General features: G+C 48.2%; 1 protein-coding gene and 1 non-coding gene across 2 annotated transcripts in view; one reads left to right on the forward strand and one right to left on the reverse strand.

Moving 5' to 3' along the window:
- The window catches only part of SLC29A3 (solute carrier family 29 member 3), a 90990-nt gene that overhangs the window by 32671 nt on the left and 44316 nt on the right, over positions 1-14003 (forward strand). Inside the window, exon 3 of the mRNA XM_073574901.1 lies at positions 8027-8109. Coding sequence (XP_073431002.1) covers positions 8027-8109 — 83 coding nt within the window. The remainder of the gene's footprint in view (positions 1-8026; positions 8110-14003) is intronic.
- LOC141088764 (U6 spliceosomal RNA) lies at positions 4222-4325 on the reverse strand. Its single transcript, XR_012232056.1, has one exon. It is a non-coding gene; the product is annotated as a U6 spliceosomal RNA (small nuclear RNA).

The raw sequence follows: 14003 nt of genomic DNA on the forward strand, positions 1-14003 counted from the left end.
AGGATGAAGTAGCCGGTCACTGACAGTACTGCACATCTTTGTCACGGTCTCATGCATGGGATAGGAATCATTCTGCACCATGTAGCTCACCGTGGCCAGTATCCTCCTGTCGCCTACTTCCTGAACTGGATCAAGGGGGCATCCCAGGACAGAGCTGGCCCTTCTAATCAGTTTGTCCAGCCTATTCCTGTCCCTGGTTGATATGCCACTACCCCAGCACGCCACCCCAAAGAAGATGACTGATGCCACAACAGAGTTGAAGAAGGATGCAAGGAGTGCCCCTCTAACTCCGAAGGCTCTCAGCCTTCTGAGCAGATAAAGCCTACTGTGGCCCTTCCTGTACACTGCATCCAAGTGATGGGCCCAGTCAAGCTTATTATTGAGGATCACACCAAGGTACTTATAGGTGTCGACTATCTCAATGTCATTTCCCTGAATGTTCACCACTACTGGTGGATTTTTGCCCTTGCGAAAGTCCACCACCAATTCCTTGGTCTTCCCGGAATTAATCCTAAGGTGGTTCCTCTGACACCACTCCACAAAAGCTTGGTTAGTATCTCTGTACTCTCTTTCATCTCCTCCTGTGATGAGGCCTACTATTGCAGAGTCCTCAGAATACTTCTGCAAGTAGCAGCTAGATGAGTTGCACTTAAAATCCGCAGTGTACAGTGTGAAGAGAAAAGGGGCAAGAACTGTACCTTGAGGTGCCCCTGTATTGCAGATCACCGTGTCTGACACACTGTCCCGAACCTTTACAAACTGAGGTCGGTTCGTGAGGTAGTTAAGGATCCAGGTGGAGAGTTGGAGGTCCACACCAACAAGGCCCAGCTTGTCTCTCAGTAGACCTGGCTGTATGGTTTAAAAGCACTAGAGAAACATTATTCTCACAGTGTTCCCAGGTTTCTCCAGGTGAGAGAGAGTCCTATCTAGAAGGTGGATAATGGCATCATCCACACCAATGCCCGGCCTGTAGGCAAACTGGAGAGGGTCCATATCCGAGCTCACTAGAGGACGGAGATGTGTGAGAACCAATCTCTCTAATACCTTCATCAGGTGTGATGTCAATGCTACATGTCTATAGTCATTAAGGTCTTTCGGATAAGGTTTCTTCGGAACTGGTACCACACGATAATTTCCACAGTTGTGGTACTATACCCATTCTCAGGCTCATATTGAACAGATATGTAATGATCTCACTCAGCTGGTGCCCGCAGGTTTTGATTAGCCTTGCACTGATGCTGTCAGGACCTGCAGCCTTCAAAACTTTGATCTTATTCAGTTCTTTTGCAACCTGGGTACTTGTGAAGAACAGACCCTGGCTCAGTTGACAAGTTGCAGCAGGGGGTGAGGTTATTGTAGCAGAGAGGTGTGAATGGTATGCAGGGGCAGGAGCAGCCAGTGTGTGATTAAATCTGTTAAAGAATAGATTAAGTTCATTAAGCCCCTCTTTATCTACAACCATCCTGGAGACAGTCTGTCTATGCCCAGATATAGACTTTAGACCCTCCCAGACTTCATGAATCCTTTTCTGTGACAATTTCAGTTCAATCCTTCTCTTATAATTAGCCTTTCCCTGCCTGATTAGATACTTCAGATCCTTCTGAACCTCTCTCAGCCTGCCCTTGTCACCTGATCTGAAGGCCAACTTCTTCTCTTTGAGAAGAGCCTTTATTCCGGGCTGATCCATGGTTTGTTGTTAGAGAAGCACCTCACTACTTTTGTGGGTACCGTGTTGTCTACACAGAAATTAATGTAGTCCGTTATACAGTGTGTGACACCATCCACGTCATCACCATAGGAATCTTGCAGCACTTCCCAAGTGGTTGTTTCAAAGCAGTCTCTCATAGCATCATCACTCTCCTCAGTCCATATCCTCACTGTGCGAGTGACAGCAGGTTCTCTCTGTACAAGTGGCTTGTACACGGGTTGGAGGTGCACTAGGTTGTGATCCGATCTTCCAAGGGGCGGTAGGGCTGACGAGGCATATGCCCCTCTCACATTGGCAAAGAACAAGTCCAATGTTTTGTTGTCTCTAGTGAGGCAGGTAACATACTGTGTGCAACTGGGTAGTATGGATGCTGGAGACACATGATTGAAGTCTCCCGAAACCAGAAGGAGTGCTTGGGGGTGAAGGGACTACATCATGCTCACTGTGGATTGTAGGACCTCAGTGGCGGCATCAGCTTTCGCAGAAGGGGGGACATATGCAGCTATCATGATTACATGCGATAGTTCCCTCGGTAAATAAAAAGGAAAATAGGAATAGATACCCGGCTCAGCAGTCAGTATCACACAGGATAGTATTAGATACACGGCTCAGCAGACAGTATCACACAGGATAGGATTAGATACACAGCTCAGCAGACAGTATCACACAGGATAGGAATAGATACACAGCGCAGCAGTCAGTATCACACAGAATAGTATTAGATACACGGCTCAGCAGACTATCACACAGGATAGGATTAGATACACAGCTCAGCAGTCAGTATCACACAGGATAGGATTAGATGCACGGTTTTTATGAGCAATATAATCATTATAATTTGTTATAACTAACCACAGTTGGTTACTATGCCCAGGCAACACCGGGCTCTTCAGCTAGTATAACATATACTCACCTCTCTTCATTCCCTACTGCTCCAGTCAGGCCGTGGCTGCATCGTTACTAGGGTCACGTGCAGGAGAGCAGAGAACACTCTTTCTGCCCACAGACAACGCTGACACATAACAGCATCAGCGCATTCCCGGCTGTAGCCACATGTGCGTCGCAGCATTCAGATGATGAACACTATGTGCGTACGCGTGCTCCGCCCCCGGTGATAATGAACCACCAGGGCAGGCACCCGGAAAATTTAAGGGGCCGGCAGCCGCTGCAGAACACACAGTCAGTGCTTAGTGCTGGTCTGCGGCGGCGGCCATCGACAAGAAAACCCCAACAGCCCAGTCCTGGTCCGCGGACCGATGGTTGGGGACTCCCCCCGTTATAGAGGAATGGTCACCAAATGAAAAATAGCCAGTTTTTGCCCTTATTGCATTCCCACTATTCCCCTGAGGGTTTATTTTATCTGCCATACGGTTCCAGAGATATGAACCCTTTTATTTTGTGCTGAATGTTTGCGTTCTTTTCTAAGGGGACGTGGCTTGCAGGTATCTGGGCGTGTATTTAGGCTGGTTTCTTATAATAACCCTGTGAGGCATGCCCCCTTGTAGAGAGATGAAAAAATTAGCACTGAATTGAAATGCCTGCATGTCTGAATCCTTATGGATTGAAAAAAAAGCCTAGCATACTCCGAGGAGCAGCAAAGGTAAAATAGAGAAATATCTGGCCACTTTACAATTCTTGTATATAGATGTACAGTTTGTTCACTACAGCCATAGTGATCCATAGAAAATGTAACCTTGAGAACTCTAACGTCGTACATGGGGATAGAGCAAAACTAGGAGCATTTGTGTTTTCCACTAGAGCAGACCCAATCTCCACGGCTGGGACACAATGAGCTGCAGGAATATGAGAAGCCCCATAAACATACAGTGGGAGCACAATTATAATTGCGTTTTGTCTAGAAGTCTGAGTTTATAGGACGGTTCACGCTACAACTGCAGTTCTTTCCCTGTCCAAGGTAAAAGATGGTGTCCATGCACATGAGTGCACGGTCACTCCAAATCCTCCAGAGTTGGGGCTGTTCTTGGTAGCCACCTTCTGTTCTGGTACATAGAAAGTGATCCCATATGATGAATCTATGGTCTACTCAGCAAAGCACCTCTACACTGGGTGCAGAATTATTAGGCAAATGAGTATTTTGATCACATCACCTTTTTATACATGTTGTCCTACTCCAAGCTGTATAGGCTTGAAAGCCAACTGGCAATTATGTAAATCAGGTGATTTGCATCTCTGTAATGAGGAGGGGTGTGGTCTAATGACATCAACACCCTATATAAGGTGTGCTTAATTATTAGGCAACTTCCATTCCTTTGGCAAAATGGGTCAGAAAAAAAATTTGACGGACTCTGAAAAGTCAAAAATTGTGAGATGTCTTGCAGAGGGATACAGCAGTCTTGAAATTGCCAAACTTTTGAAGCGTGATCACCGAACAATCAAGCATTTCATGGCAAATATCCAACAGGATCGCAAGAAGCGTGTTGATAAAAAAAGGCGCAAAATAATTTCCCTAAATTGAGGAAAATCAAGCGTGAAGCTGCCAAGATACCATTTGCCACCAGTTTTTCCATATTTCAGAGCTTGCGTGTCATCCTCGCAGGGGCCATGCTAATCTTCTCTATCGTTCCAATTTTAGTATATGTGCTGCCGATTTGTGGCCTGCTGGAGGTCATCTTGCAGGGCTTTGGCAGTGCTCCTCCTGTTTCTCCTTGCACAAAGGCTGAGGTAGCGGTCCTGCTGCTGGGTTGTTGCCCTCCTACGGCCCCCTCCAAGTCTCCTGGTGTACTGGCCTGCCTCCTGGTAGCGCCTCCAGCCTCTGGACACTACGCTGACAGACATAACGAACCTTCTTGCCACAGCTCGCATTGATGTGCCATCCTGGATGAGCTGCACTACCTTAGCCATTTGTGTGGGTTGCAGAGTCTGTCTCATGCTACCATGAGTGTGAAAGCACAACCAACATTCAAAAGTGACCAAAACATCAGCCAGAAAGCATCAATTGGTACTGAGATGTGGACTGTAGTCCCCACCTGCATAACCACTCCTTTATTGAGGGTGTCGTGATAATTGCCAATAATTTCCATCTGTTGACTTGCACAACAGCATGTGAAATTAAATGTCAGTCAGTGTTGCTTCCTAAGTGGACAGTTTAAATCAAACTTCTGTGAAATCGGTGTATAATTATAACTCAGGATACAAAGAAACAAACTGGTACATTTAGTTTCCATGGTCTTTTAGAGCCAAACTTAAAGGGAATCTGTCACCTATTTTTAACCCTATCGGCTGTGGCCACCGCCATCAGGGGCGTATCTACAGGATTGTATAATGCTGTAGATAAGCCCCCGATGAAACCTGAAAGATAAGACAAACGAGTTCAGGTCGGGGGCGGTGGGTGTCGCGGTCCGGTCCAGCGCTTCCCATCTTCTAACGATGACGTCCTCCTTCTGCCGCGGCTCCTGCGCAGGCGTACTTTATCTGCCCTGTTGAGGGCAGAGTAAATTACTGCAGTGCTCAGGCCCTGGGAAAGGTCAGAGAGGTCTGGCGCCTGCGCAATGCAGTACTTTACTTTGCCCTCAACGCAGGAGCCGCGGCAGATGTAAGGAAGAGGACGGCATCCTATGAAGATGGGATCGCCGGACTGGTCCGGACGCCAGGGTGAGTATAATATAACTTGTTTTTCTTATCTTTCAGGTTTCATCGGGGGCTTATCTACAGCATTGCAGAATGCTGTAGATAAGCCCCTGATGGCGGTGCTGGCAGCTGATAGGATATCTGTCACCTCATTTTAGCCCTATCATGCAAGAATACGTTTATATAGGGTTTTCCACTGTTTGAAATATATGGCTGCTTTACCCCCCAAAAAAGTCTTATACTGCCAAAAACTCCACTCACTTCCAAGAAGCTCGATTGTAATATGAGACACAAAGCATGGACATGTGTGGCACTGTTTTTGGAGGAAACAAATAGTTGTTTTCTTTTCTTTTGTGTTGCTAAGGGTACCGTTACACCTAGCGACTCACCAGCGATCCCGACCAGCGATATGCATCTCTAGGTGGTCGCTAGTGAGCTGCCACACAGGCAAATCTCACTAGCAACATCGCTGGGGACGGGGATCGCTACTTACCTGTCAGACGCGGCGATCCTGCGTCCTCCCGCCCGGCTCCACGTGTCGCTCGTCGTCACAGCAGGAAGCGCCGCAGGAAGTGACCGACGAGAAATCATCCAGGAGCTTCTCGCGCGATCAGCGATAACCAGCGGGGGAGCCGGTCGGAAGTAAGTATCACATGCAGCGATATCGCTAGCAATATCGCTGCAACGTCACAAAATCGGTGACTTTACAGCGATATTGCTGGCGATATCGCAGTGTGTAACGGGGGCTTAAGTGTAACGGTACCCTAACAGGGATAAATGAAAATAACAATCCTGCAAAATACATTTGCCAAACAGAGTAGAACACAGGGGAGTTAAAGGAAGGAGAAATCAAATAGGAGAGGATGAGGATGTGCCCACAGACAAAAGACAAAACTCCAAGCAACAATCTCCTGAACAAATCTCCAAACACCAACTCCAACCACTCGAAACCAGGTAGTAGGAATTGCCAGTGTTAGTTCTTAAGTGCCAGAGGTGAGCATATATAGCAGAGGGGAGTGGCGTTCCAGGAGTGTCAACTGAACAGATTAACCCTTGTGCTGCTAGTAAGGATAAAAACGGCACTGTTTAATAACATGGTGAAGTACTTCTAACCAGTGCAGGAGTTCGTGAAACCAGACGCTACGATCATCTGGTCCCTCTCTGTCACGGTATCCCCGTGACACTGCTTGTTTCTACATAGTGCTTAGAACAGTTCAGCTAGTCATTTTTTAATCATGTTAAGTCATAGACCTAATAGAAAAGATCGGGGCTGTGGAGTCGGTAAGCGAAACCTCCGACTCCTCAATTTCCCTGACTCTCAACTCTCCGACTCCTCAGCACTGCATCACTACTAAGCATCTACATAAAGTGCAGCACAGATTCATCTTAACTTTTTAACCTAGATCCTTACATCAGGAACATTTCATAACTTTCCCAAATTCTTATGAAAAAATTTACAGCGCATCCTGCATTGTACTACTGCACCCAATTTATTACATATTTTGGGAGTCAGTCCATTTTATACAGACTCCACCAAAATGGATACAGACGCCACGACTTCGACTCCAGATAGCGCCACCTATTTGGAAGTAGCAATCCTAAAAGTCACTACCCTTTAACGAGCCTTGCCATATGACCTAGAGTAAAAGTCAATCTTAGCTCCCACTAAGAGGCCTCTCACCTAGCCCAATCAGATCTCATACTTTGACAAGGGGCAGTACCTCGAAACAACTTGTCTGCAAATTGAGATTCTGGTTTGACTTTTAGCCTAAAGCCCCCGTTACACACTGCGATATCGCTAGCAATATCGCTGTAAAGTCACCGATTTTGTGACGTTGCAGCGATATTGCTAGCGATATCGCTGCATGTGATACTTACCTCCGACCGGCTCCCTCGCTGGTTATCGCTGATCGCGCGAGAAGCTCTTGGACCATTCCTCGTCGGCCACTTCCTGCGGCGCCTCCTGTGGCGCCGGCGAGCGACGTGTGGAGCCGGGCGGGAGGACGCAGGATCACCGCGTCTGACAGGTAAGTAGCGATCCCCGAGCCCAGCTGGTGAGATCTGCCTGTGTGTCAGCTCACTAGCGACCACCTAGCGATGCACCAGCGATCCTGACCGCGTCATATCGCTGGTCGGGATCGCTGGTACATCGCTAGGTGTAACGGTACCCTAAGTCCTATGGCAAGGCTTGTTAAAGGGTTGATAATGACTTTTAGGAATGTTACTTCCAATATGTGGCACTAAAGTTCTACTTTCGTCTCTGTAGAGGCGATTTGTGTATTTAACTTCCAAGAGGGGCATGCAAGGCTTATAAGCCTCCTCACTCTGACATGCCAGGCTAGGCATAGGCTTAGATACCCCTTGGTACAATTTAAGGGCAAAATGATCAATAGTAAGTATATAAGTGCTATATAATATGATTGCAATATATTAAGAGGATACAAAGTTTGATGGGAGGAGTGCCTCTTTAAGACCACAGCACAGCTTGCATTTGGTTTTCTTTTAGGAAAAAACAGTAACCATATAAGCTTACGCTTTGTCGTGGTTGTATTTGAAATGATGAGAATTATATATTTCTAAGATGTCTAAAGTGCTTAGCCTCTGTTACATATTAGATTTCTGCCTCTGTTATGTGGAGCAGATTCTTGCTAAAACAAATTGCATACTGTATCATAGTAATAGAAAAATCTCCATGTCTAATATAACTTTTCTTAACCTTTTATCTTCCAGGACTACTTCGAAAGTTACTTTTCTATTGCCTCATCCATACCATCGGTGCCATGCCTGATCCTCAATTTTTACCTTGTAAACAGGTAAAGTCTATATGAGCAAAATCCAGCACTTTAATACTTTACTGCTGTAGAATGACTGACAGGCAAGGTTCTGTTAAAGTGTCTTTTACATTTGTTTGTTGTATTAAGGGTATGTGCAGACGATCAGTAATCACTGCTGGTTTTATGTCGTGTACTTGTGCAGTGTCAAACCCACAGCGGCCGGATGTTACAGCATAGTGGATGGGATTTCAATTAATCCCATGCCCACTATGCATCCACAGAAACAAGAAGGGCACTACTGTATAAAATGCACACCAACAAATATGATTTGGTTAAAACAATATAGTGATACAAGCTTTATTGGCACACAAAGATATTAAAACACAATTAAAACCAAAAGCACATATCTACTCGGATAAGGCCCAATATGTACAAAATGCATAGCATATATCTGAAAAAACATAACCCTAAACCTAATGGCTCATGAGGTATATAATACATATAGAAACCAGGAAAATAAGAACCTGGTTTAACCCACATAAGTGAGAGGGACAGCCCTCATGATAAGGACACCCCCTCAAGAAAAACATATACCAGCACAATAACCGGAAATGCTAATAAAATAGTGGAGACAAGGGCCCGATGAAAGCCTGAAAGAAATAGAAGGTTTAGTTTCTCAGATATGCAGTGTATAAAGCAGGACCTGAACCCCTCGAATCAGAGCTCCGAGTAGAAGAGAACCGTGGCCCCACGCGTATCGCCTTGGCAAGCAGAAAAAGTGTGCACGCCTTATAGTCCAGACGCAGCTTCCTGTGATGGGGGGAAATTCTGACACAGTGTCCTTATTGATCACAGACAGAGCTCCTGTCTTTTTTGTTCTCTGACTCTGATCTATGTGATCGGTGCAGAGAAGGAGAGGAAGCTGCTGGGACTGAACGGAGGCTGCAGGAGCTGAGCAGCTTCAGGACCTTTTGTATCAGTAATTCCAGGACCTTTCAGGTCATGTGAATGATGCCTTCATTCAGGTCCTGATCAGGAGCTTCAGGATGTGGTAATGTATAGCGCGTGTGTGTCTGTATGGGCATGCGGCAGACCTATGTGTGTATGGGCATGCGGCAGAGCTGTGTGTGTATGTTTGCAGAAAGTTTATTATTTCACATATAGTGAAAATAAGCAACGTTTCGACCCTAGGGTCTAATTCATACTGTCTCTGTGAAGAAAAGAAGACCCTTTGTTCCCCTCCCCCAACCAACTGTCTTGTATATAGGGTTTCATTTTGTAATGTAGTTGTATATAGGTAGATTTTTTTTCTTGTGTTTTGATTTGACTCTCATGAAATGTCTTTTCTTCACAGCAACAGTATGAATAAGACCCTGGTAGTGTCAAAACGTTGATTATATTTCTTGTTGTAAAATTGCCTGCACCGTTTTCCATATCAGTGCCTATGTCTTACTCACTAATTGTGAAATAAACTTAAATGTTCATCAATTGTGTGCGGTGATCATTTCCACTGAAATATGGGCTTTTTCATTCCACTTTGCCAGCAACTCGAAATTTCCACAATTTTTTCCATCTTTTGTGTATGTTTATAGGCATGCAGCAGAGCTGTGTTGTGTGTGTGTGTGTGTATAATACTGCAGAGAGAAAGCAACAATAGATTTATTACCTCCCTATTCTGCCCTAGAGATGTTTTAATTCATAGGAAAAAAATGTTTTTCCTATTTTCTGCTGTGTAAACATGGTGTGTGTCTTATAGTCTGAAAAATACGGTAGTCAACCCCTTCAAGACCTTATACGTATCCATACGTCCTTGCTTGGAAAGGATTCCTGACCTTGGATGTATGTATACATCCTGGCTATCACGCGGGAACAAGATCTGTGCTCACGATCGCTGCCGGATGTTCGGCTAACATGATAGATGACATCTGGCTCTCACTACCAGGAGCGGTATCTGTTCTCCCCTGGGATTTTTAACCCCCTATCAATATCGATCGCAGCATTTAGAAGGCAAGAAGAGGGAGGGGGCTCCCCTACGATCGACATCATCATGAGGATCGGATTGTTGACATTCTGACCCAAGGTCATTATGACGGAAAGTCTGTTAGACCATGCTTAGAACATGCTCTAAAAGGATTCTGATAGTGCAGCACTGACAGTTATAAAGCATTGCAATGCATTATACCAGCAATCAGAGCCATGAAATGCCTACAGAGAAAGTAAATAAAAAAGTTAAAGAATTGTATTTTCTCCTTCACCTCATTGGGTGACACAGGTACTGTGGGTGTATGCTACTGCCGCCTGGAAGCTTACACTAAGTGAAAAAAAGAGGTTAGCTCCTCCTCCGCCGTATACACCCTCTCCCCGGTTGTGGGTGAAATCAGTTTTTTTGCTTAGTGTCCATTGGAGGCACACATCTGGTCTTTTTTTCCCAGACTCTGTCATTTTTTCCATGAAGATAAGACAGGGGCAACGGATCCTATTGAAAGGGTCCGATTTCCCCAAACCAACAAAGGGTGAGCACGTGTGAGTGTCGCCTTCACATATCCTTTCCCGCTACGTGGGACATGATGCTAGACTGAGCCTTGACCACCCTAAGTTAGTGAAACCCTAGGCTGTACAGAGGCCTGCGAACAGTCCGTGCAGCCCCCACTGCATCACCAATGCCAGACAGCGGTGATGGAAGGTGGCTGATGGTCCCTCTCCTCATCTCCTATAGGGAAGATGGAGCTAGGGTGCCTGCACCATCCTTAAACTTTTTTTTGGCCCCCCCCTTCCTCCCCTAACCTGAGGATCAAGATGGACGTTGAGGGGTGAGGCATGGAAGGAGGTGGGCTGGGAGGGCTCCTGTGGACCCCCGTGGTCGTCACTCCTGGTGCCGTTCTCAGGCATCCCCAGGCTCCCTGGACGAGGTGTCCGGTGGTCCCGCCACGAGTCCGGGCGCACGCTGGAAATTTAGTCCCCGGCTTTTCCCGGAGCTAGGCCGCGGGCGGAAGTCCCGCCCCCCCGTGACATGGCCACTTCCGGCGGACCTGCCCATCGGGGCCTTGGGTGGACAGCAGAAATTTAGTCCCTGGCTTCTGCCAGGGACTAGGCCGCGGACGGAAGTTCCGCCCCATGACTCCCCAGGGCCGTCTCTTTGTCCAGAGGCCCGCCCACACGCCGGAGCGCGCTGTTTTTTAAAGAAGGAACAGCTGGTCGGCGGGCTGGACGTCTGACAGGTCCAGGACGGGGGACAAAGGACTGGAGTAAGTGCTACCCCTGGAGGAAGGCCACCCTTTGTGTGTTTTCTAGAGGCTAAGCAGCTTTTTGGTCCTTGGCATATCACTTAGCAGCCATCATGTCCAGAATAGCTAAGGCACACACATTCTTATATGTTGCATGCACCTCCTGTCTGTCCGCCTTCCCACGGGCGCAAACCAAGCAGATTTGCGAAGCCTGCGATTCCGAACGTGCCCAGGAGCCCTCCCCTGCGACCGAGCCCCCCGGAATGGGCTCTGTCTCTGTCGCAGTCCATGGCATCGTTTACGAGAGCAATCGAGTCCCTTCGGGCCCCAGATAGGAGCAGGGATAGTAGCTCGCTGTGTTAGAGAGGTCCTCCACCTCACAGGAGCCTCCAGCCTGCAGGGGCCGCTCTCACTCCAGGCAGACGCGGGGGAAACGAACCCACACAGCGTCTCCCGGTCCATCTGGTGCTTCGGCATCCATAAGTTCGGCCTCTCGCTCACCTTCACCAAGGGTCGTTAACGGGAGCTCAGATTACGACTCGGATGAGCCGCTTGGTTCAGGTACTCCAGAATACCGGTAAACAATTGACAGTCTCATTGAGGCCGTCAACCAGACCCTTGGGATCGAAGATGATTCCACCTTTGCCTCAGGTCACAAGGTCTCATATAAGCAAGCAAAGCAGCCGCATAGAGTGTTTAGTTCTCACCCAGAGATTGAGAACATAGTATAACAACACAGAGAGCAGCCCGACAAACGGTTCTCAGGGCAAAAGGCGCTCGAGACAAGGTATCCGTTCGCCCCTGATCTCCTTAAGAAGTGGGCAGAGTCCCCAACGGTAGATCCACCCGTGTCACGCTTGGCCTCTAGGACCCTGTTATCCATACCTAGTGGGTCCTCTATCAAGGATCCCACTGACCGTCTCATAGAGAGCCTAGCTCGCTCAGTATTTGAGGCATCAGGTTCAGCATTCTCCCCCTTATTTGCGGCAACCTGGGTAGCAAAGGCCATGATGGCTTGGTCAGAATCATTGAACAGAGCCCTGCAGGGTATGGACCTACCAGCAGAGGTATAAGAGATCGCAAATCAGATCACTTTGGCCAGGGACTACCTAATTAATGCATCTTTGGATGCGGCCAACTGCGTGGCTCTTGCTGTGGCAAATGCGATCTCCATTAGGAGGTCTTTATGGTTGAGGACATGGCGGACAGACACAACTTCCAAGAAATCCCTGACTTCCTTGCCTTATCAGAGCGGTCGTCTGTTCGGGGAGAAGTTGGATCAGCTCATCTCTGTTTCCACAGGTGGAAAGAGCAGTTTCCTCCCTCAACAAAGGGTTAAACAGCTGTTTCGCCACCAACCTCAGACACTGTTTCGGTCCTCTCGCAACCCAGGGTGGGCTGCAGCGGCCAATCCCGCCGCTTCAAGTAGTCCCAGCCAGGACAGGGATCGGCAGGTCTCATACTCATATAGAGCCAACCCGTTGGGGAGAATGCTTACCCACCAGCCCAGATCAAGAGGACCTAGGTCCCAGAGATCTGCTGCTAAATGACTCGAAGCAATCTCAAGGCGACTCCAACCTGTTCACTGTGCCCAAAAAGGATGGGGCCGTCAGGCCCATTCTGGACCTAAAGCTCCTAAACAAGTTTGTCAGGAACAGACATTTCCGGATGGAGTCTCTCCGTTCAGTCATATCTGCCATGGGGCGGGGAGAATACTTGGCCTGTATCGACATCCAAGACGCCTACCTACACATCCCCATTTTTCCCCCGCACCAAAGGTTCCTGCGCTTCGCCATCAATGGCCTACGCTTCCAGTTCGCAACACTGCCCTTTGGGTTGGCCACCGCTCCCAGGGTATTCACAAAAGTCATGGCAGTCGTCATGACCACCCTGCACTCCCGGGGCATAGTTGTCTTTCCTTATTTAGACGACCTCTTGGTCAAAAGCCCTTCCTTTCGGGCATGCGAGGAGAGTGTCAGCATAACGCTAGATACTCTTTCCCGCTTAGGATGGTTGGTCAATCTGAAAAAGTCATCCCCTGTGCCAGCTCAGAGGATCGCCTTCTTAGGAATGATCTTCGACACTTCCCGAGGGTTAGTAATTCTCCCTCGGGACAAGGCCTTAGGTCTCCGGCAGGGAGTCCGGCAGCTGCGCCAACCGGTCCCTCATACCATCCGCTTCTGCATGAGGACCCTAAGAAAGATGGTGGCAGCAATGGAGGCAATTCCGTTTGCCCAGCTCCATCTTCGCCCCCTGCAGCACACCCTGTTATCAGTCTGGGACAAAAACCCATTCTCTCTCGATTGCCGGTTGCCCACGCGGGTCACACAGGCACTCGGGTGGTGGACAGCCAGTGCCTCACTTCTCCAGGGCGAGCCCTTTCCCCGAGACCATTAGTTGGTGGTGACAGCCGACGCCAGCCTCCTCGGCTGGGGAGTGGTTTTGCGCCACCACACGACCCAGAGACGGTGGTCGCTGCAGGAGGCACGCCTCAAAATCAACTTGTTGGAAATACGGGCAATCCGGCTAGCTCTGCAACAGTTTCATCCCCTTCTAGCAGGCCGGCTCGTTCGGATTCAGTCAGACAACGCCACGGCTGTGGCTTACATAAATCATCAGGGGGGCACCCGCAGCAGGGCAGCCATGCGCGAGGTAGGGCATGTGCTTCATTGGGCTGAGAGAAACCACTCGGCGATATCGGCAGTCCAC

Source organism: Dendrobates tinctorius, unplaced genomic scaffold, assembly GCF_039654945.1.
Source record: "Dendrobates tinctorius isolate UK_male_01 unplaced genomic scaffold, ASM3965494v1 ptg000040l, whole genome shotgun sequence".
In the NCBI taxonomy this organism is placed as follows: Eukaryota; Metazoa; Chordata; class Amphibia; order Anura; family Dendrobatidae; genus Dendrobates; species Dendrobates tinctorius.